The 24519-nt window shown below is 41.0% G+C and overlaps 1 protein-coding gene across 1 annotated transcript; it reads left to right on the top strand.

Annotated features, from left to right (window-relative positions):
* Positions 1 to 13077: 13077 nt before the first annotated feature.
* sts (steroid sulfatase (microsomal), isozyme S) lies at positions 13078 to 24517 on the top strand. The gene is made up of 10 exons (XM_044019517.1): positions 13078 to 13318; positions 13849 to 14033; positions 14905 to 15026; positions 15582 to 15704; positions 16135 to 16546; positions 16662 to 16798; positions 18415 to 18534; positions 20513 to 20672; positions 20940 to 21061; positions 21398 to 24517. The coding sequence occupies exons 2-10, from the start codon at positions 13867 to 13869 to the stop codon at positions 21745 to 21747; spliced, it is 1713 nt and encodes a 570-aa protein (XP_043875452.1). The 5' UTR covers positions 13078 to 13318; positions 13849 to 13866; the 3' UTR covers positions 21748 to 24517.
* Positions 24518 to 24519: the final 2 nt, after the last annotated feature.

The raw sequence follows: 24519 nt of genomic DNA, 5'->3' as shown, positions 1-24519 counted from the left end.
TTTGCCATAAACTAACAGTATATATGCAAGTATTTGATTCTGTGGAACTAGTCGTGCAAGTGTAACGTTTGCCACAGTTTGCACAAAAGTATAATAGTAGCTTTCTTTTCTGGGAGAACAGACTGTGTTAACATTTTATAGATAGATGGAAGATGTAAAAAAAGTGTTGGACATACTGCTGCTGCTGCTGCTTCTGCAGGAAGACGTTCATATTCTGACTTCAAGCTTTTCCATTTCTGGGAAATATTCATGAAGCATAACCACACTGCATTGTGCTGTACTCGTTGCAAGATTCATCAGTGTTGTGCGTGCGTGCCCAAACGAGCATCATCTCCTGGAAGAAATCGACGCTATTTTACTTTCTCTGCGACGAATGGGAAATGTTCCATTTGTAACACATTAAACCACACTTGTGTTTTCCCGAAAACAGATTATTTTTATACCCGGTGTGTGTGTGTGTGTGTGTGAGGCTCTCCGAGCCAAAACAAGTGGGTCAATTACTATTTCCTCCCTCATAAAAACTTTTCCTCAACATTTTAAACCTGTTTACTACATTAAAATATCATCAGCACTTGATAATAGAATAAATACGCTAAGGTTTATAATATATAACATGCAAATGTAAATAAGAAAGTATTTAAAGTGATGCCGAGAGTTAGCAGCTATGCATTTAACCCTAACAAAAGGCTTAGATGATCACATGTCATCAGAGATTAGGAGCGACAGCCTTTATTCCAATCAAACACACATACACACACAAATGAGAGAGCCTGGAGCTTTATCTTACATCTGACATCTTTAGCTCAACACTCCTGCACCTCCCCAGAATAGATAGGCATCTAAAATGCTCCTCTGCTGTCTATTTAATCTGCAGCCGCTGTTAATGTGGCTCATTACTCCCCCCAGACTGTGTTTTCGCTTTGGGAGAGAGAAAGATGGAGGACACCTTCATTGCCTCCCACATCACACCAGCCTGCAAGCGTTCATTTCCACGTCCTCGCTCAGAGAACGTCAGCAAAAGGTGTGTGTGTGTTTGTTTTCTGTGAGTGTGTACTCACCAAGAGTTGCTGGTTTCTGGCTGTTTGCTGCCCTCAAAAGCTCTTGTGCATCAGCACCAGTGAGCTGCAATGAAGAGGGGCTCAGGGACTGGAGCTGCGTCCTGCAGCATCTCTGATGTTTCTAATAGCATCAACAACAAAGCAGGGGTTAACATGGTTAACACTACACTGTGTGATTTACACTACACTGGTTGTATGAGGTGCTGCTAGTTGGAGCATGAGCACTTTTAGCCACTCAGCAAAAGGCTCAATTAATAAAATCTATACCTGCTTAAGTCTGCAATATCCTAGGAACAGGCTCAGTGCTTCATCTTGCTGTTGGACAACATTCTCCAACAGGAAACCTAAGTTTGTGTCGCATTTGTAAACGAATCAACTCTTCGCACCAAATCCCATCTAGAAAATGAGCAATTTTACCCCAAAGCATGCGGGGGTTGCCTCCAAAATCCTACGTTTGGATTTTCTTACTTGACACAAACTGACCGAATGAGGCTGCAGGAGATGAGAAGCTCCTGTGTTCCCACAAATTAAAAACCTGTCTAACAGTAACATGTTTTCAGTGAGAACGAGTCTCCGTGTCCTCGGTGCAGGGCGACGGAGTATGTAAATACAATCACCCTTTTCAGTCTGACGGCGTTAAAAGGCAGTGATCTAACATTAACTGTTACTGTTACCATGGCGATGAAGGTCTCCTGCCTTTGGCTAAGTACAAATGTTCAAATAATCCTTGAATACATCTCTTCAAAAGTCTTTACAAGGTTGAAATGCGAAGTGAACCAAATGTGCATTTGCAACATTTCTCTAAAAAACTCCAATTGGTTCTTCGTGGTTTATCCAAACACTCTCTTGGGTTCTGAAGTATTCTGCATTCTGTATATTCTCATGATTGACAAATCAGATCAAAATATTTTTCTGCCACACACTTTCCTGCATTTTCCTGAATAAAGTTGTGTTTGCTGAAGTTAACCACAAACTACTGACATGTAGGAAAACACTTAGCCAGGTGGGAGCGAGATGCTGAGTACTAATTGGTTTCAGGGTCTCTGTGCTAACTGTAATGAAGCCGCTTTAAGGAAGAAAAAAAAAAAAAAAAAAAAAGGTGCGTGGGCAGGATTGGACCGAAGCAACAGGGACACAAAACAACACACTTTTGACCCCAACCCAGTTAATATGGTCTTTAGACATGAGCTGGAGGGTAAAAGTCGACTCAAAATGCTATAATTATGCATCGTTGCGTATCAGTCGAGGTAGAATGCAAAATACAGCCAGTTCATTTTGCACTTGCACAAAGTTTGCAGGCTAGCAAGTGTCACACAAACAATATAATGGGCACAATTAAAGCAGCACAGCTGGAGTTGTTGTGACTTTTATTTCCTTGTCACACTAAGTCTTTTCTGCTCACTTTAGAGGTCTTCACAGGAAACCTAGGACCCAAGACGCACCTGAGAAGACCCGACTCCGCTGTAGGCCAGCAAACAGAGGGCTCTAAGGTTTACTTGTGCAAGTCTTTCTTCATTATACTGGAGTAATATATCTTCAAAGCCTTTGTCATCCATCACCACTCCACCAAGAGGCTGTTCTCGCACCACTCAAACTCCTTCGTGATTTGACATTGGAAGGAGAGAGGAAAATGTTCATGACAGCACTGATCAGACAGTTAAGTCCAGGTCCCTGTTTTCTAATAATAGACGTCTAATAATGTCCAGTCTGAGTTAAGGTTAAACTCTTTTTTGGGACCTGTTATGGAACATCCTTGTACTATAACCTACAGTGTGTAACGCGGTTTGCAGTTATAAATATTTATTCTCTATTATGAACTATAAGATGAGATCTCCGGCTTCCTCCCACAGTCCAAAAACATGCAATATGGGGATTAGGTCAATTGGACACTCTAATTTGACCATAGGTGTGATTGGTTGTCTATGTATGTGTCCCTGCGATGGACTGACAAACTGTCCAGGGTGTACACCGCCTATCGCCCTACGTCAGCAGAGATTGATGGATGATGGAAGACGGATGGATGAACTGAGATTAAGCTGATGACAAATCTAGTAGTAATTACTCATTAGGGATGGGACGATATATACAATTTATTATCATGCATTGCAATAAAAAGCACTCGGTGAGTGGACTGTTGTGAATTTCCATTATTGTTTTTCACTTTAAATATTCACAATACATACTGTATATGTATGTGTGTGTGTGTGTGTGTGTAAGGTATTTTAATCACAGTAATACCTTGAATCTATTACTACTATCTACTATTACTCTGCATAATAGTCACGTTAGCCATTTATATTGTCTCATCCGTGCTCGAGATAAATTCAATAAATAGTGCTGCCAAACACGCTGCTTGAGCCTGATAAATCAGGCTAATCTGATAAAAGGTATTATCTGGAGGCCAAACCTTCCCTCCTCAGTGTCCTGCGATTCCAATAAAACCCCGGGACGACATTTAAAATTGTGGCCATCACTCCTGAACGTGTAAAAGCTTGTTTCACACCGCAGTGCACAACAAATAGGCACTCTGTCGCTGGTGAGTTGTGTTCCTGAGGAACAGCTTGAATTCAGACTTTATCACAGCGTGCCGAGTTTCCCCACCTTAACACTTTACTGTAAGTTATGGTTCATAACTCATAATGGAGACCTCTGGGAATATCAACACCCTAAAATGAGGAACCGGTTGCTTTACCCCCGGGGGGGGGGGAAGTCTTATGACTTTTGCTGAGTCATGAATAATGCATCAAGTTGCTGTATAATCCCTGGGTAATAACTACTGTGATCAGCACGCCTGAAAATAGAAGCCAGAAAACAACAAAAAAAAAGATGACCTCTTTCGCTGGATCAAAAGCACGATGCAGCAACAGAAGCGGCGGCTTTTTCACCCCCTCCTCTGATACTCAACCTTCCCTCGACTTGCTGCAACACAGAGACGCCCTTTTACACACACAACATCCATTTTGTTGTTTGTAAATCCATTCACCTTGACAAAGTGCGTCTCACCAGGATGCAGAGGTCCAGCTCAAGATGTGGAGGATTGCTATAGCAACAACAGCGACTACGGGATGGTTTATGTCGACTGCCGAATGTGCCTCCTATCTACTGCATAGATGGATATCGGTAACATCTCTTAGGTAAGTGATTGTATTACAGTGGCTGACGGGACTAAAGCACATCTATTTCAAAGCAAGGTTCTTTGGATTGTGTTAGGGAGCTGAATATCAAGCAGTGGGGAGCAGCAGCAGCAGCTGCAGAGCAACTGCTCCCCCACATGACAGCGGGTGGTACTGCATGTCTCCGGTATCCACTGTGAAGAAGTGCTCGCTGTCTCAGAGGACACACCTACGCATCAGATGTAATTCACACAGTGTGCACTGCATGCCTCCACAGAAACAAACTGAGACTCACACACACACACAGACACACTCCTCTCCCACACAGACAAATCAATGGGTGTTTTGCTCGTGTCCACAACAATCCTTAAAAAAGACATCATCATAAAAAGCCCCCTTGGTTTCTTATAACTATTGTCTCAGCCTGCTTTGCAGGATGAAGTAGCAGCCATTCTCAGCAAACAGCAGCTGTCTGGATGGATGTTGATGCAATGGCCTGCAGCTGTGTTCAAAAAGCTTTTCATGTCCAAATGAAAGAAAAAATCGTCTTGTCCTTCTTTGTGTCCTACAATTTGATTCTCTTACGACGTTGAGAGACTTCAAAATAAAAGGCAATCTTTGTGGTTTTCTCGACCAGTACTCATCAGCGTCCTTCACCATAAAAGGGATATTCTAGGCTCTTTAGGACACAAGGCCGTTAGTCAGCCTTTTCAAACAGGAACATTTTTAAGTGCACTGGACAAAAACAAATCATTGATTTTAGCTTGCAGGATCGCAGGAGCCGCTGCTCTACTGCCCCCGTGATTGGTAAGTTTGTTTCACTTAGGTAAATCCAAGCAACTGGTTTCAAACCCACAAGTCACAAAACAGCACATTTCCACTAGTTCATGGATGTGTGCTGCAATGTGAAGTTGAAGACTTCCTCTACGGTATGGCGAGCGAGTCGTTAACAAAGTGACACAAACTTCGCTTTCCAGCAAAAAATAAAAGTTGATGGTGTGATTAAGCAGTGAACTAGCAAGAATAGATTTTATTAACCCTTTGACACAAGCACGATCTGCATTACCGTAATTATGCGACAGTTTGTGCCATCGGAAAAAGTGGTTATTACGGTAATTTCACTGCTGTTGCAGGAAGCGGACAAATCAGTGTCTTTGTCACCACTTGTACATAATGTTTCGATTTTGTTGGCCTATTTTTGGACATTGATACAAAAACTCCAACAAATGTTATTTTAAATATGTTTTACACTGTTCAAATTTCAGATTTAATACACAGAATATGGTGTTCGTGTACAACGGCAGGGTTTTACTCTCAATAAAACCTGTTGTTTTACTTCATATTCAAAGTTATTCTGGGAAAAATGGGCAAAAGCACTTACTCACAGGGCATGTTCTGTCCCTTTTATGGTTAAAATAAGCAACAACAAAAAAAGTCCAGAGGGACATTTTGAGGCTTTGGTTTTAAAGGATTAAATGTAACATTTTTCTCTCTTGTCCCAGATGGCAGCCATGTTTTTAATGCTGATTCTCAGTAAAGACAGGACTAGGTGTCAGTACAGTACCTTAAAAAAAAAAGATCTATTCCTTTAAAATCTCAATTTTTAAGGACAACATGTGCAAGCGCAGTTTGTTTCAGTGCACAAATCAGCCTGAAATATCTGCTGCCACCACAGAGAACCTTCTTTTTCCCCCCTCAGACATTTTGACATGTGGCAGCAGGAAAGGAACAAGCATAAATATTAAAATAAATGATGGCTTAATTCCATTTGGCTGCTTCAGTTTTTGACTCCTGGTAAATGTCACACTGCTTATTACTCATTACTTATCCTCATTAGGGCCACAATACAATAATCCTCAGAGAAACAGGGCTGAGGGATGAATTTATAGTGATGTTCATCAGGTGCCGACAGAAGTCACACTGGGAATGTTAAGATAATCCGAAGCCTCCACAGAACACCAGATGTTTTTTGGGACCTTCTGATGGAGAGGATGTTATGACACTGTGAGGTAAGCGATGATATTTTTGGTGGGGGGTTTTTGAGCCTAAATGGAAACACTGTTGACTCAAAATATTACACATACAAACAAAAATATTTGACATACGTACATGGCGTCTAATGACATGCACATTTACGTCGCTCCATGATCAACAAAAGGTTATCACGCTCATTTTCTCTGAGGGCAAAAGTGCAACGAGCAGTTGAAAGAGGATCGCGTTGATATAATGCGAGTATACTGTTTCTGAAACGTGGGCTCACGCATAAATATGGTTTGAATGAATGTACTATTGGGACATGTGATCCTGGCGACCGTGTTGAGTAATATGAGGGAGGCGGGGCACTTGGGGAAGATCGTGACTTTCTCTCTGGCACACTGAGCAGAATGCAGATGCCCTTTCTCGCACTTATTTCTGTTCCCCCGCAGACCTGACCTGAAAAGGTCAGATCACCATTCTGTAAAAGTCAAGCTGCTGCTCAGCATTGTAGTGTTCATTTTCATTTTTTTTTTCTCCCTTTTCTTAAATGACATTTGGCTTGATATGATTTAGTTTAAGTGATATCTCACCAGTAGCAGAGACTATGTGTGAGTGCATTCGTGAAAGTGAGGCTGATGAGAATGTAAAACTGAGTCTGAACTGAAAAACCTTGTTGTCATCAGCTCCGTGTGTCTGCAGCGGGGATTTTTCTCTCTTATTAGCCATCACATCATTGTGTTTAAACTTGGTAATAAAAGTGTCAACACCGTTTCGGCTCAATTCATTGTCAGTGAGTTGAAACTCTGCAGAGTCATGAGAACTGTATTTTTAAGACTATTCAGTCGTTAAAAACTAGAGAAAGCACTCAGTGAGTTTTTTTTTTAAATATTAATAAAAATCCTGAATCTGGATCACCACCAAAATCCAACAATTTTTTCTTGAGAACATATCCCCATAAAATTTAAGATTTATCTCACCATTACATAGCCCAGTCTTCCACTGGTTCTGGGCACACAAAGCTTGTGTCACTACCTCAGGCAACTGCACATGACAACCTAAACTAGTGGGGAAAAACAAGATTTCTCTGGAAGGAATCAAACCAACAGATGTGAAACATTAGAGAAAGCAGACACACAGTGTTTGTGAAGTCTGAATATTTCTGTGAGGAAATGATCTGTGAACTGCTCTGTTGTTTGTGTCTGAGTAAGCTCACAATGTACTCGCAATGTTTATGACCACTTGTTGGAGCCATTTATGCAGGACTCCCCGCTCAGGCATTTCCAAGTCAACTGTGATCAATGGAATTATCAAGAGAACATCACCACTTTGACCACAGGGCTAAACAAAACAGCAGAATGGCTAATGCCAGTTTTGTGGACGTCGTCTCTCCGGCTATTGATCATTCTCTCTGAGGGAACTTGTTTGGCATTCTCCCACCATGATCGAGCATTGAGAATCGGACACAGAAGTCCTCGCGGCCAGTTTATAATCAGTTTATATGTTGTTCAAATTAGTCGGGACATGGCATCTGTCTCCTCAGAGACGTGACTGCCCCGCAGCATATGTGCATGAAATGCTGTTATGTGTGCTCTGTGTCATGCAGGGGGGGGAGGGGGGTAACAGTGGCAGATTGAAGACAATACATGTCGCCTAGCCACAGTTTACTTTAAATAAGATTCAGCCACATGCTGAGACAAAAAAAACCCAAAGATGCCACGATGGCATCTGAACCTGAAGCGAGGCAATCTTCACAATGTCAAGGCTGCAAGAATTTTAGCAGGCAAACTTATCATCCTTGAAATGACTATTGGATTTAAGGGACCCACGTATGAGTGTCCAACCTCCTACTTTATGTGGACAATGAGAGTGTTTGAATACATAACAGCAAAGATAATCACGTCTATTGATTATCTCAGTAGAGTAAAGGAAGAAGGATTCTCATTATGCGTAGCTTGAGAATTCAAGTTGATTGTCTTTCTGTTTCATTTTATTAACCAGCATGAGATGTGGACACTTGATGAAAACGTAGCTGCCAGTGGGGACACAAGACTAGAATATTTCTGCTGTTTGTTTTTTGCCGAGGTTTGTCAACCACTCACTCTCCTGCACCAAATTCCATAGAAAAATGCTGTGTTTTTAGCTCATGGTGACATGGGAGCTGCTGGTCTACTGTTGCCTTATTTGTCAAGTTGGTCACTTTGATAAATCCAAACATAATATTTCAGAAGTCACAAAACGGCACATTTGAACTTAGTGATGGAGGCAGCAGTGGATTAACAACTTACGTGAGCCGTGACTTAAAATCTTTGATTTTGTCTATGGACTTTGGTGTAGGGAGTGAGTGGTTTACAGAGCAGACAAAGGTTGTCTAACAAGCAAGATAATGCTGAAAACATATTCTGAAGTTAGTGGCTAAAACCTCAATTTGTCTGGCACAGGCTGGTTCAGGGACAGTGGGGTTCTGAAATGATTGTAATTTTAAAAGAAAAAAATTGTGGTCTCAAAGAAAATAAGAAATGGGCTTTTTTCCTCTCAGCGCCACTCTTCCACCAACTCTTTTCAAAATGCCAACTACAGTGTGTTGCAGGGTCTGGAGTAGAAAACAAAAACAGCTCATATGAAGGCTGTATCCAGCAGAAGTTTGGTTATTGATTGGATTGTAAGGAGAGCCTGGAGCTTGTGCAGTAGTGGAATGTAACGTCATATGGGCTTGGAATAAAGGAAAGAGGAGAGCATGTTTCAGAGCTAATAATGATACAAAGGCCCGGCTGTCTTTTTTCCCCTAATTCAGAGATGGATTTTCAGCTTTATTTTTGGAGCACAAGATAAATATTTAATCAGTCTGAAAACCCACAGTGCGAGGATACAGCCTCGTAACCGGCTTCAAGGTTCGGTGATCAGCAATAATTCATCAATGCCCTGTTTGATGTTTGTAATTTTATCAGTAAAAGAAGGGACATTCTGTGTCACTGCCTCTAAGAATAAGGGTTTTTGTGTCGCATTCTCCAGTTTTAAATGAACCTTTCAGGCATGTCCACTTTGACCCCTTTTGCCACCTGGTGTTAAAGAGATCGTTTTTTAATTAAGTGTGGTTGCACTGATGAGTGGAGAACCATGGGAGACAAAGACCCTCACTCTCATTGAAACCATTAACCAGTGGTGACACAAGGAAAAACACCTTACCCTTTGCTGGACGGTGAAGTTTGCGTCACCCTGGAAACTGCTCACTCCCCCTGTCAAAGACAGACAAATTCTGTGATTTTACATCATGGCAAATAAGGCTGCAGTGTGTCCCTGCATGCTTTAAACCCAGACTGTCCTATTGCAGCCATGGTAGTTCACACTATAGTGCACAAAGACTACAGTATTCTGTTCCATTTCAAAGTTAAGGTTAACAATGCTACTGCAGTCTTGTACTGTGGTTGGGAGTGAGGTTGTCCAATTACACCAGACCCAAAATTCTTCCCTCAAGTAAACTTGTCCTATTGCAGGGAGCGAATGAGTTTCGACTGGACCTGAATGTGATATGGAACACTTTTTCTTTCCACCTTGTCCTCGGCATCTGTTCCAAGAATCACAATCACTGAGGGATATCCAATTTTCCCTGTCCAAAAATAGTTTGACCTCCATTTTACTGAGGAGACACAGTCAAAAATGAAAGACGCGTGTACTTGAGATCAATCCTGCTTTTCTGTACATTTGCCTTAAGGTTGTCACACGGCCCTGGAACTGTGCCATCACTTTAGCCTGTGTGTGTAATTTACATGTACGTTGATGCACAGTAATTAAATCAAGGCTGCTTGTGTGTTGTGTAAAACTGTAGACTGTCCCTTTAGTTGTCGCCTGTCGGTAACTAATCTTTAATTAGTCTCACAGGTTCTGGGCTTTGCCTCAAACACTGAGCCGACATGATGATGAATCATGTCGCAGCGAGGTGAGTAATGCTCTTGCGCTTGCACTCAGCTATGCAGATCCGCAGGGATATGACAGGTACACGTTGCAACAGTGTTAATGTGATTCGTCCTAATGGCCTTTCAGTGAGCCGTCACCTCTCTCTTCTCATCTGCCACATCCAGTCTGTTGTTTCTTTTTACTTTTCCTCTTTCTCGATCATCAAACACCCTCAAATTCTTCCACTGCACCCTCAGCGTCTCTGCTGTGCTTTCCATTCCGCTCCCACTTCAGTTTCTTATTTTGTCATTCTACAGGAACCATTTGATCTACCGACAGATTAAGTTTATCTGAATGACCTTGTAATGTCTTTCTGTGAAAGGGGATAGAGGGTGGAGGGGAGGGTTTGCCCTCTTCTCAATCTGCCCATAAAAAAAGCCTTAAGGCCTTTATCAGCTGGCCCAAGCCTGGAACAGTATAATTACCCGTCATTAAACACACAAACCTAGAAACAATAAGGCCACATTCTCAGAGGTTGCAACTCAGATAATGTTCTATCATTTATCCAAAATGTCCCTTTGATCCCGACTTTGCTCTGTATAATTAGTCTGATATCTGAAATTGGACTTCTTCATTTCTTTTGCTCATCTATTTAATGGACTTTCTCTCTGTGTCGTCATCACAGGCTTTCCACTGAAAAACCACCATTTCTTTATCAAGGGGAATAATTAAATCACAGCTGAGTACGGAAACATCATGAGCCATGATCAAAGTACATATGAACGACCTCAAACCAAACTTCCTTGGAATCCTATGCTGCCTGAAAGGGATAATCCATCATTTTTGAGCAGCTGTTTCATGTTACACAATGCTTCCACATGAGTGTGTTACTATAATCTTTAAACTTCCCTGCATACCACACATCTGTAATGTCATGGTTAAATTAACTATTAAATATCAGCCTCAAATATCTAAGATCAGTGCAAAGTCCCTGGTATAATGCAAGGTCCTGACACTCTGTAACAAGTGTATTGTTATTATTGCTATATGATGTGTTATTGGAGTGGAAAAGCCTTGCAGTGTGTGGTGTGAGAGCAGATTATTTAACAGTTCATAAAACATGCCTCACTAACCCTCCTGGAGCTGCTGACTCGCCTAAAACCGTTTCATTAGTCCAAGTTTTGGGAGAAAACTTTAGTGTCTCATGATGGTAAAACTGTTTTTCTTCTGATTCTGCACCAGAAGTAAAGAGTACATAATGCATAGTTCTGTAGGCAGATTCATGCAGGTCTATATACAGAATGTAGAATAATTGCACAGAACACACATTTGGTTCAAATTAAACAAATTATTTTGACCCTTCTTGGGTAGGCAACATATGTACATAATTCCATATAACCTTTCACAGACGTTTGCTCTTACTGCCAGCAAGGACACAAGTCATAACAACAAGAAGTAGATTTTAGCTGCTTAACAAAAGCTTCACCCAATACAATTTATGCCTGGTTAAGTTTACGTTATCTAAAGAACATGTTTTGTTGTTTTATAAACTGCTACTACTGCCTGCACCAAACTCCATAGAGAAAATTACATTTTACATTACAGTACACAGGAATTGTTCTGCCTCAATCAGTAAGTTCAAATGTATTATTTTGTGACTTCTGTGTATTAAGACCTTCATTAAGAGTCACTTCAGAGACACACAGTTAAGAAGTGTGGCAGCAGTAGACCAGCAGTCTAGTCCCTGCAAGCTAAAAATGTTGATTTTCACTGTGGACTTTGGTGTGGCAAAATAAGTGGTTTACATACTTCAGTTCCCAGTCAGAAAATAATTGTGAGACAACGTGGCAAATATAGATATTGTCATCTCCTCTCCTTCCCTAGAGGAATGATCCAAGTGCTAAAGGAGATGACATGTAGATCACTGAAGCTCCTTTCCTCATCATTATGGGAATTCTGAGGTGCTTTCACTCAGTAAGGAAACTTCCTAAGCTAAATAGACTATTAGACCACATCTCCTGTCAACACAGAGTAGCGATGATGTCATTCTAAAACATCAGAATCATCTCTGTCAGGCAGCTCACAAACAATGCTGCCGTCTCTGGTGGAGCAGTTAAGCCCCACTTTTTCACCACTACGCTCCCTAATAACCCTGCCCCAATCCACTTTAGGTGATACATAATCATAAGCAGCACTGGAAGAGTGGGAGATTTTTGTGCTGACGTGCCAGGAAAGAGGGGCGAAAGTAAAACGCAGAGAATTCCAATGGCAGAGGGTCCATGGGAAATAAATGCTGACTGAAGTGATAGCAGAGAAAGAATTGGGCTTGAGGGACAATGCTGTAGGCGAGAAAACAACAAAGTAGGGCTAATAATAAAAGTGCAGTTTATTATTTTTGGTGGTTGTATGACAAGGCTATATGACATCCTGTTAGAGGAATATCATTGCAACTTCTCTTTTTTGTTTTAAAAAATTATTTGGTAGGTTTTGGTGAGTGTGCAACTAAATCATACAAGACTTGCATCCTTATAGCCATTAATATATACAGTTGTTTCAGGGAATGAAACACTTTTGCCTAGTGTAACAGACTGTTTTGTCATTCCAATAGCACAAGAAGTTGTATCTATCTGAACTGACGTAATGTTGTTGTGGTTGACGGACTTCCGCTGTTCTTGTTCTACGCTGATAATAAAAGTCTCCAGTGTGAAGCGGTGGCTACTTGAACCGGCTAACTCGTGTCTCACATATTTTTTAATTAACCTTGTGAATAATTCATGCGACCCCGGGACGCTGGGTTAAACTGATAACATTAATATTACAATCATATATAAAATATATGGAAATAGTTGAGTGATGTTTTTGCCTCTTATGTTTGTTTCAGTCATGTGTTTGATACACCTAATTTTGTATTTACTTTGCTGCCAATTAAATCGTGATAAGATTGCTGTACTTCCTTGTTAATAAAGTTGTAGAAGAAAAAAACAACAACCCTCGATTAACCCGTAAATTTACATTCCAACAAGGATTCATATTTTGTCGTACCTTATGCCCCAGCAGGCTCTTTTAATGCAGGCGCGATGCATGTCATGATGGTGTTTCCTTACATGTCATGTCATTAAACGACTGCCGTTACTCTACGCACTCGTATTCCAATTTCACAAATGGGAAGTTTCATCTTTCCCATAGCACGTGAAGGCAGCATAACGTGCTTCCTCTGCAGTCGGAAGTAACGATGAAGGCAAATCCCGGCTCCTGTTGACTTGTGTTTATGAGGCGCAGGTGAGTTTCAATCACCTTTACTGACCGAAGAGAGTGTGACAGGTGTGTCTGTGCTGCTGTTAACCAACACTGACACTCTGTATTTAAATCTAAAAGTCGTCTGTTAAACAGTGCAGTTCACATACCGCCACATCCATATGGTAAAGTCCAAAGTGCATCCGAGTTCTTTACATTAGTCTGTCCATGAAGGTAGCTTATATCCAAATAGTTTACTCATTTTAATAGTGCTATGCTGAGTATAAATGTGTGTGTGTGTGTGTATATAATGAATGTCTAGAGTTTGTTATATGTATATATATATATATATATATACACACACACTCACACACTTTAAACATAAATCAATAATAAAGTAAATAGTATATATAATATTTAATGTAATAAATGTGTTGTCACAAAAACAGTAAGTTTAGTTAAATTACCTTTTAGATGTACAAATAAAGCTTTGGTGACTTTCGTGTAGCATTTGTTAGATTTCCAAGGGAAAAAATCTTTATCTGGGACTGAGTTGTTGTGTTTGTGTGCTGCAGTGTTTCTGCCCAGACAACATGACATCTCTGTGGCTGCCATCCTCACTGTTGCTGCTGCTGCTGCTGCTGCTTTTCGAGGTCGGCAGTGTTTCTCTTCAGGAAAGCAGCAGGCCCAACTTTGTCCTGATGATGGTGGACGACTTGGGAATTGGTGACCTTGGCTGCTATGGCAATAAAACTGTGAGGTAAAAACAGTTTGTCTCTGGCTAGTTTGGATGTACTAGTGTGTGTGGATTACATACATTACATACATACTTGACAACTGTGTCAAGATGTATTTTTCTATTTCAGATTTCGCTGTGTTATTATTCCGCTCTTTCCTCCTGAAAAACAACTTTAAGTGATCATTCAAGCCTTTGGATGTGACTCAACCTCAGCACTAACTGCACATGTTTGTACCTGCACTAAAGTTTAGAGAGAAAATCAGCAGTTTTACGTCACAACACACAGGAGTTGTTGATCCACTGCTGCCTCCTCCATTAAATGTGGGTTTTTTTTGTGAATTTGGTGTTTGAAATGGAGCTGAAACAATTGATCGATTACTAAATTAATCAACAACTATTTTGATAATCGATAAAAGGTTTGACGATTAAAACAAGATTTCTGATTGTTTATGCTTCTTAAATGTGAATATTGTCTTCATTTCTTTGCTCTGCATAACAAAGAACTCATGAAAAGTGAATCATTTTGGTTTGTGGACAAAACAAGACATTTGAGAACATCATCATTTCCAGGTTTGACGAAACACTGATCAATATTTTTTAAGGTTTTCTGATATTTTATGCACCAAACGATTCATTGAGAAATAAATCGACGGATTAATCGATTATGAAAATAATTGCCAAATCAGGCAGCAGTCAAACAGCAACTCTTATTCTCCTGCAAGCTAAAAACACAAGTCTTTGGACTTTGGTTAGTGAGCTGATTACAAACTTCATTTCTCAAAACATTTCGTTATACTACAAGGCCACACTGAAAAGGACTTCAAATTGCCCTCCATTTGTCTCTGTGAATGTTGAACTTGCCGCGTGACTGCTGACGGATTGTGTTCTGCAGGACTCCCAGTATCGACCAGCTGGCACAGGAAGGTGTGAAGCTCACTCACCACATCGCCGCAGCGAGCCTGTGCACTCCGAGCAGGGCGGCGTTCCTCACAGGACGATACCCGATACGATCAGGCCAGTTCAAAGACACAAACACGCACACACACACAAAACGCACAAAAAAATCTTTACTGACTGACAAAGTGCTTAATGTTGCTCTGCAGGCAACGTCCACAGGAACTAAAACTGTTTAACACTGTCACATTATATAAAGCTTTACTCTTCCTGAAGAAAACCAATTTGTTTTAATGACTGAATTATTTAACACATTATTGTCAGTTTTTTATGGCTCAGTGCCAGCCACAGGCATCATGTTTTCAGTTTGTCAGTCTGTGACTATTGTTTTCAGCTGCCACATTTATAAACATCCCATCATTTCTACACTAAGATTGGTAGGATATGAATATTTCATGATTCATGGCATCGCAGGAAGATTTCTGCACTGATCTGAGCTGCTTTCCAGGACTTTTTTTTATTAGTGCCAATATCCCCGACTGTCCCAAGGTTAATCCTTGTGGTTTTAGCATGTGTTCACTTGGATTCAAAGGAGGATTTGATTGATCAGATGATTGTTTGGAGGGGGAAACCAAAGCAAGGAGGTAATAGTAGTTTTCTTTTTCTCTTCAACAGGTATCGCCAATGATCAACCACCTGGTGTCTTCTTATTTAATGCAGGAAGTGGAGGTCTGCCCAGCCGAGAGCTTACTTTCGCTAAGCTGGCCAAACAGCAAGGCTACAACACGGCTCTTATAGGTCTGACGTGGTGTCATCACGTGTGTCTTTTCAGGGTTTGAGGTTTAAGTTAGGCTAATGTCATAATCTTCTTTAGGTTGTGACTATAACAACAGGCAGTTTTTAATTCCATGAAAACTATGAAAGTGTTTCTTTTTCTTACATCACAGCCACATAATTATATTATTCCACAGGAGTGGTTCATTAAAATTCAGACAGGTTCACGTCGACAAAGTTTTCCTCGAGCAAAAAGCCTAGTGTTATGTTTCAGTGAAAATATAATAAAAAAAAAAAAGACTGTGTATTCCAATTTAAAAATTAATTTTAGAAACAAAAAAAATACCGTGTAAATTTTAAATTTGATCTCATGTCCCCTTAATCTAAAACTGAAACAAGTATGATTTAGATTTTTTCCTCTCAAATGTCCATTAATATTTTTCCTATATCCCAGGAAAATGGCATCTTGGACTGAACTGCGAACGCAGTGATGATCACTGCCACCACCCCAGTGCCCATGGCTTCAACTATTTCTTCGGTATCCCCCTGACTAACATGCGGGACTGCCAGCCTGGACATGGCACCGTTTTTGTCATTTATAAATTCCTACCTTACAGGACAATAGCCATCGTCTTGGCCACTGCGGTCTTGCTTCACTTCTGCGGCGTCATCGCCGTCCGCCGGCGGCTGGTCCTGAGTCTGGTGTCGCTGCTGCTCCTGATCACAGGTCTGCTTGTGGGCTTCATCATGCTCGTCCCGTATTTGAACTGTGTTCTCATGAGGGACCACAGAGTCGTGGAGCAGCCGTTCATATCTGAAAACCTGACACAGAGGATGACTCATGAGGCAGTGGACTTCATAGAGAGGTAGACGTCAACTGTCCATTTTTAAATGTTTTATTTCAAATATCAATATGACATTTCAAGTGAATTATTTGCACTAGGCTGTGTCATTTAAGCAGTAGTTCTCTGTTTCCTGTAGGAACTCGGCAAAGCCTTTCCTGCTCTTCTTCTCTTTCATTCAAGTGCACACAGCCATGTTTGCCTCTGCGGCGTTCAGGGGGACGAGCAAACACGGCATCTACGGTGACGCCGTCCATGAGGTGGACTGGAGTGTTGGTAGGACTCTACGAGAGTTTGTTGTAGGAAAGTGGTTGAATTATGAACTTCAGTTGGGCAAAATATTCATACCTGTTCTATTCAAACCTGAACTGCTTCTTTAAAATGGTTTCACACTGTTCCTGCGGTGAATTGAAAGAATTGATTTGCACAAATTACCAAAGAAAACAAACACATTTCTATTTGTATCTATCCATACTTGTAGCTCAATGTTTCTCCAACTCGGTGCGAGAGCAGATGGTGTTGAATTTGCACTGATTGCAAATGACTCAGCCGCAACTTGTCTTTCCAATTACAGTGTCCCTCTGGATAATCCTTTTCTCACTGACAGTTTATAAAGGGATTGTGGTGCATTGTGGGAGGAAGGTGTTCCAACAAGAAATGCACACCGAGCTCTCAGTGTTTGCACGAAGCGGAGTGTTGTTATTGACTTGTTTGGACAGGTAGTTTTTTTGTATTCTTGGTGGTATTGTGTACAGATTTCTGTTTGATAATGATAAGCAAACACTGAACGTCAGTTCCCAGTTGGAAACGGTGATAAAACATACCAGCAGAAGTGGAAAACACAGTGGTGAGGTTTCCATCGATTTAAGCAGGATTGCAATTTAATAGATAAACCTTTTGTGCCAGTGCTTCACACAACCACACTTCAAAAAAAACTGAACTATACCTTTAATGGTCCATATTTCCTTTCTTGTTGTGGTGATTCAGCTTGAGTTTTTGCACAGAGCACAGCTCCAGCCACGTGCTGTTTTAGTCAAAAGACAGCGGACTACATTTTTAATCATCTTTTCACAGTGAGCGGTAACTATTTAAATATTTACCGCTCCACCACAAGGACGACCACAGCAGCAAATACATGTGTGTACTGGAGTAGGGGGGAGAGATAAATGATTTCCTTTTCATGGATATCAAATATAGGCTCACTTTTAGCACGTCAGACGGTCCTTTAATAACAAGAGGTTTGGTTTAAATGGGCCATTTTCTCTCAGGCTCTAATTGCTGTTCAGTCTCGAGGACGTGATCCCACACCACAGTGGACTCGATATAGGGAGCTGTTAATGAATGTGTGATTATCCTAATTATTTTAGCTTGAGGAGTATTGTGTGAGGAAAAAAGGAGAGGAGGAGAGGCAATAATGCTTTGTAATTTAGCCTTCTAATTGGTATTATTTGACTCTTGTTTTATGCCAAGGAGCCTTTTGATCTGTGTGATTAAAATTTTACCGACCGGAGTTTGACAGGTTTAGCAAGTTTCCTGCTCGTGCAACAATAGTCCTATTCAAATTTCGATACTGTCGTACCTTCTCCACATTTTCTTTGGGTATATATTACTGTAGATACTCAAAATAAAACGGTTTCATTGCCGAAATTGAGAATTTGCTGTATAAGGTATATACAGTAGAAATAGACATTAATTAATAGCTAAATAAAAGGTTTGTCAAACAAGTCTGTCTGTATGGGTGAGTTTTCAGTTTAGATTTTCTTAAAAGTTGATATTTGATGAGTCACTGTAGTACTATATACCAAGGGGAAATGTGGAGAATGACCCAACTCTAGTGCCCAGACATGTGGAGGAGATACAGTACATGAGTGTGCTGCTGTATCTGTTCTCAGGTCACATCTTGAAGACTCTGGACAGACTCAGTCTGAGGGGAAACACTCTGGTCTACCTGACCTCAGACCAGGGCGCTCATCTGGAAGAATCCCCCAGTGGATCCAATGGAATATATAAAGGTACAACAGCACGAGGACCTTGGAGTTAAGGCTGTAACGCTGTATGGGAGGATGTTTCCTCTCAGGTCGCAATCTGACAAATCCTGACATCGAATTCTAGATGGCTGACACATGGAGTGGATTTTTGTTAATGAGTTGTTCATGCTCCATAAGACCAAGACCAACAAAGGCTTTCCTGTGAGCCCAGTTGCGACTCCCCACGTAATTATTCTAGAAGCGAACAATGCTCATAGTAAAGTGCCACCAGCAACTTGACTTAAGGCTCAATCTCTTGCTCACTCTCTCAGGTTCAAATGTACAAATATTTGAATCTTTGTAGGATTTATGTTCAAACTTGCGTTGCATACTCTCCTGTGACGCTCTTTAACAAATCAGAGCAGCCTCGTCGTGACCCTGAGAATATCTTGCCCAGTAGAGACTTGGAGGCGCAGCATTTCGTGAGCATAAATGCGCATTAACCATGTTTTTTTTTTTTAAAGTCTTAATACACGAGGAGGGCTGTGGAGGAGGCAGGAGATGGAAATCTGAAAGCAGGATTATTGTATTCAGACTGAATGAATGAATGAATGTCGCAGGGTCATGGACAAACACGGTGATTGAAATTCGGTTCATGCAACGTGTGTCCATAAAAAAACCTTTCATGCAGGTCTGAATGACTGCAAGGCTTCATTAAAAAGGTACTCATAACACTCATTTCATAAGCCTGTGTGCTTCATATTATCACTGATTATTGTCAGACTTTTACCACAAGCTGAATCTTTTTTATATATATAACTTGCCGTATAAGGTCATGTGAATTAATTACAATTTACTTACACAGCAATGAAATCCTTGCCATTATTCCATTTCTTTTATCTAAACTGACACTTTACCTTAAGCCCTCATTACATTAGCCTTATGCAGCAGCACAACATTGATCTGACTTTTTGATGTCGTTTTTGATCATTATCATGATACAATCTTCATAGGCCTGTTTTTTTTATCATAATCTTTGGTTTATTCCTGAGAAATTCACACAAATTACAAAAAAGGAATATTAACGCAATCATCAGTGAATTTTGTATAATCCCGATAAACACTAACACTGAAAACATAACTCATTGAATGATTGATACCCCGAAGGAAATTCAAGGTATCCAGTATCTTATCAAGGAATATACTTGTTGAATATCAAGGAATAGACAAGTTTAGACATCTGCTAAATCAGGCCTACCATCCTTCCACTGCTTCCCCCCTCACACTGATGCTCCATTTTATATGCAGTATCAGCATCCGCGTTATAAAGCCAGTACCTGTCAGACTCGGCTGTTTGTATGCATCACTTCAGTGACAGACTGCTGACTTGTCACAATAAAAAAAAGGTTGCACGGTTGCTCTCACGGAGTCTTGACGCCGAAAAATCAAAGCATAAAACAAAGAAATGGCAAACAAAAACAAACAAACTGAAGAACCTGCTGCAGTTTGCACTTTATTTAATAATAGTATACTATGTTATGTTATTGAATTGTACTGAGGCCAAATCCATGTCTCACTGCTTATTGTCTGTAATTGCATTTTTCCTTTTAAGGAAACGTCCCAGGAAATGATGCACTTGCCACTGAAAATCTAGATCATACAAAAAATGGTAATACGAATATGTGTTGTGTTCCCATCAGACACATGGTGTGTCCTCAGAGAGTACGTCTGGCTGCCAGACAGAGACTCGCAGTGTGGACTCAGATTTGAAGTAATTTTCGTCTTTGCACCCAGAAGACCTGATTCAAAGAGCAGCGAAAGTTTTGTAAAGCAGACGATGTCTGAGTCACTTTTTTTTTTTTATCTCAGATAATGGCCAGGCTTAAGGATCAACGTGTTCCTTTAGTGAGCAGCACAGGGCTGAGCTGACACGCTGAGCTATGCTTGCTTCACAAGAAGAAGTGCTTTGATGACTTGTGTGTTCTTTTCTATCTTTTTTTTTTTTTTTTTTTTTGTTAAACAGCAGGGAAAGGCACAAATTGGGAGGGAGGTATCCGGGTCCCAGGAATTCTGAGCTGGCCAGGGAAAATCCCCAGCAGCGTACAAATCGACGAGCCCACCAGCAACATGGACCTGTTTCCCACAGTGGTTCACTTAAGTGGAGCTTCAGTCCCAGAGGACAGGTGAGACTGCACAGACGGTGAGACGGCACTTCCTTCCACATGCCAAGTGCAGACTGAAATCTGGGTCGCACTGAAAAGAGAGTGGTTCACGGAAATGGAGGATCTGAGCCGAGGGAACGTGATTCAGGCGTTATTAAAGGGATAGTGAAAAGAACCAGCCTGAGACAGTCAGTGAAAACATGGCTGCCTGAAAGCTTCACCAAATACACCCCCTGTTCACTCTCTCTGTCTAATTCACAGTTGACTGTTTTTCTTTTTGCTACGCAGGGAGATTGATGGCCATGACCTCATGGATTTGCTTCAGGGGAGAGTGGAAAGGTCCAGCCACGAGTTTCTGTTCCACTACTGCGACATCTACCTGAACGCGGTCAGGTGGCACCCTCGGAACAGTAAGTCCAGGCAAACACACTAAAGATTTATCCACATCTGTCACTGCCAAAGATGAAGGGAAGGCATTTTGTATCCGCAGCTTGACTTTGGTCACTGTGCAGGCTGAGGTTCTTTGAAGCTGCGTTTTATCCCACACTCACTTTGACTGAGTGTGGGATACGTCAGCTGAATATTTTCAAAGGTAGCTTTTACAGACTTGTTGACTTACAGTTTCATGTGAATTAAATACAACTTTAAAACCAACCAAATTTAGAGAATATAATTAGTGGTAATATTTGAGGTTTGAAGATACAGAGAAATAAACTGACTGCCACACACTGACTGAATTTCCACAGGTAGCTCAGTGTGGAAAGCCCTTTTTTTCACGCCAAACTTCTACCCCGAGAGCGCCACCGTGTGTTCCCACACCAGCGTTTGCCTGTGCGCAGCAGAGTTTGTGACGCGCCACGATCCCCCACTCCTCTTTGACCTCTCCAGGGACCCGTCGGAGACCACGCCGCTGAAGCCCGACACCGAGCCGGCGTTTCACTCCGTCTTGGCCGCGATGGCCGAGGCCGTGGAGCAGCACCAGAGGTCGGTGAAGCCCGCGGAGGGGCAGCTGTCCAGAGGGAATGTGATGTGGAAGCCATGGCTGCAGCCCTGCTGCTCAAGTTTTACACATCTATGCCAGTGTCAGGACCAGTAGATCATATCACACGTGAAACCTCAGCATCTGAATATTAAATACTGTTCAATATGTCAAAATCTTGAGTAATATCCTCCACCGTGGAGGTCTGTCTGCCTCTAAGCAGCATATTTAAAAGGACAGATTTAGATTACATTCTCTGGGTGTGCAGGTTGTGGCCCAAGGAAGAAATGTTAAGATTTTGGACGTAATCAGGATATGACAACTACGGTCCACACAGTACTGAAGGAAACGACTACAGTTTTGCTTTCTAGAGTGACCAAGACAGAGTCCTCTTGTTTTTGGGGGGAGGTTGAGTGTCTCCCTCCTAAACTCTGCACTCAAGCCCCTGCACTTGCTGCTCGACTCTCATTTCCAAAGAGGCATCATCACTCTCATGCTCTCCGCGATACGATGAGGTCAAGGAGGTCACATCAACTTGCGCACTGCCTCGTTTTCATATGCGGCTCTAGCCCGGGCAAGGATTCCGCCTTTTATGGACTTTGTTAAGAAGACATCCTTGTCTGACATCAGCTGCTGTGTTTTCCTTTGACACCATGTCTTTTTTCTTTTTCTCTCTCTCTCTCTCCCGAGGAGAAGCGCTCGCATGATGACATCACGCTGATATATTTTACTCAGTGTTATCTCCTGACTCGACACTCAATAATAAAAAAAAAAATCTATATTAAACTGAAACTGGATGTGTTGCTCCAACATTCTATATTTAAATGGAAAAAGAGTACTACAATTATAATTTAAAAAGTCTCCTGATATATGCACACACTGTGCAGCACATTTGCTTTTGGAGAGCAATTTAACTGATAAGGTGGTTATTTTTTAGACACCGCTGGATATTAGTAATTATATTATTGCACGGCCCTACTCGGCATTGTCTGGGACACTACACAAATCAAAGCAGCCTTTTTAAGAGGCAGCTTGAAGGTCATTCCTTCGAGAAGGTGCCGTTTGTCATAGAAATGCCAAGACGTGCGGCTTATGAGTTAAACACGTTTTCAGAAAGAATCTCGACAAATTCATTTAGTTTACTGTAGTTTACACAAACACGTAGGATCACAGTCGGCAGCCATAAGCCGCCGTGAATCCCGCGTGCTTGAGAAAACACTCCGCAGTCTCAACAGAGTTTGCTGTGTGACTGCTGTCAGTCACTGTCACTTGTATGTGTTTACGCATGGCTACATTTCCACTTTGTGGCCTTAAACTGTCACTAGTGTGTCGTGCGTCGGAGCGCGGCAGACAGTCCGTATACTTAAGGAGTTAGTTCGGGTTTTTGAAGTGAAAGTCAGTGCCGACAGTGCTGTGATATATTCGGTATAACAGGTTTGCCGTTTTATCTCACGGTTTGACAGCCTTCACCGACTAGAAACGCGAGTTTGTAAACCGCTCACTCTCCTGCACCAAAGTTCATAGAGGAAATCTAAGTTTAAATGTGTTATTTTGTTTGTGTGTTTGAGAACCTTTGTTCAAAAATACCTAAGTGGCAGAAACTTGGGTATAAAGCAGCAGCAGCAGCAGACCAGCGGCTCCTGTGTCGACATGAGCTAAAAACGATGATTTTCTGTGTGTGTCGTTGGAAAAAGCTGTTAAAACCTTTTCTCATCAAACATATTCTTCAGATATAATAGACTTAAACAGATGAAGTAGAAGTACCAGACAAAAAAGCCACCGTGCACACCGTCATAGAGCAGCAGTTGTCACAATAGCAACTGATACTAAGAGCCAGATTCTGTATTTCCCTGAAGAGTATTTTGAGTATGCACTATTTTAGTTACAGCACATTCTGCCCTAAACTGGCAAAAAAAAAAATTTTAAAATGCAGCTTCAAAATATGTAGATAATGCGGATTCTCACCCATGTGAAGGGTTCTGTTGATGGATTTTGTTTGTTTTACTCTTATTTAACACCAAACTACATGACTCAACACTAACTGGTCCAATGTGCAACACTAGTTAGATAGGGGAAGTATCATCAGACACAGGTAGTAATTTAATAACCACACAAAAGACAGATTCTGGTTTAAAAATACTGTTTGTTTGTTTTTTGTCATATTTGGCAAATAACTCGTGAGAGGTAATTAAGAATAAATCAACTGAAAGTTGTTGTCATTCCGTTTTGTAATTACGCGTCAAATATCTTCATGGTTCATTTTAAAAAGCTGCTTTGCAAATGGTGTTTCTGTGGTTGGGTTATTAGTATGTTTTTGTCTGTTTGTAGAAGTGTTTACATGACATGATTCTGCAGTCTTGCGTGTAAATCAGACTTGTGTCTAGACACAGTGATTACATTATACAGTCAAGTAAAAATTATCATCAAGTATCTGTAATAAAACAAACTTTTGTTGGGAAATGGGTTAAGATTGTCAAGTAACTCTCCTTCTGTGTCTCGCATCCACATTGTGGCTCAGCAGGAAAGTCTGCTGTAATGGTTACAGGACGCGATCGCTTTTACCAAATCCAACTTTGACGTGAGCAGAGGCATACAGATCAGGCCTGAGAGGAATGCTGTTGTATTTTTATTTTGTTCTTATCTTGTTTTTCCTTCATCCTCCGTGGAATTTGTTTGAAAATGGTGACCATTAATGGACGGGACAATGAATCAATTACTCATCAAATAAAAGAAATCACAAAAAGTTAATTGCAGTGACTTTCCATAATCAGAATAATCATGAAATTGGGAAAACTATAATAAGTACTATTTAACATGAGAGACTTGAAAATCCTGTTGTCACATATACATATATACACACACACACATATACATACATTCATAAACATA

The sequence above is a fragment of the Solea senegalensis genome, linkage group LG2, assembly GCF_019176455.1.
Source record: "Solea senegalensis isolate Sse05_10M linkage group LG2, IFAPA_SoseM_1, whole genome shotgun sequence".
Lineage (NCBI taxonomy): Eukaryota > Metazoa > Chordata > Actinopteri > Pleuronectiformes > Soleidae > Solea > Solea senegalensis.
The sequence above is the reverse complement of the archived record's forward strand: the minus strand, read 5'-3'. Positions and strand labels throughout refer to the sequence as shown.

Coding starts and splice junctions, on each gene's coding strand:
- sts (XM_044019517.1), top strand. CDS start 13,867: ATGACATCTCTGTGGCTGCCATCCTCACTGTTGCTGCTGCTGCTGCTG. Junction 16,547..16,661: donor GCAGTGGACTTCATAGAGAG/GTAGACGTCAAC, acceptor TGTTTCCTGTAG/GAACTCGGCAAAGCCTTTCC. Junction 20,673..20,939: donor GCTTCAGTCCCAGAGGACAG/GTGAGACTGCAC, acceptor TTTGCTACGCAG/GGAGATTGATGGCCATGACC.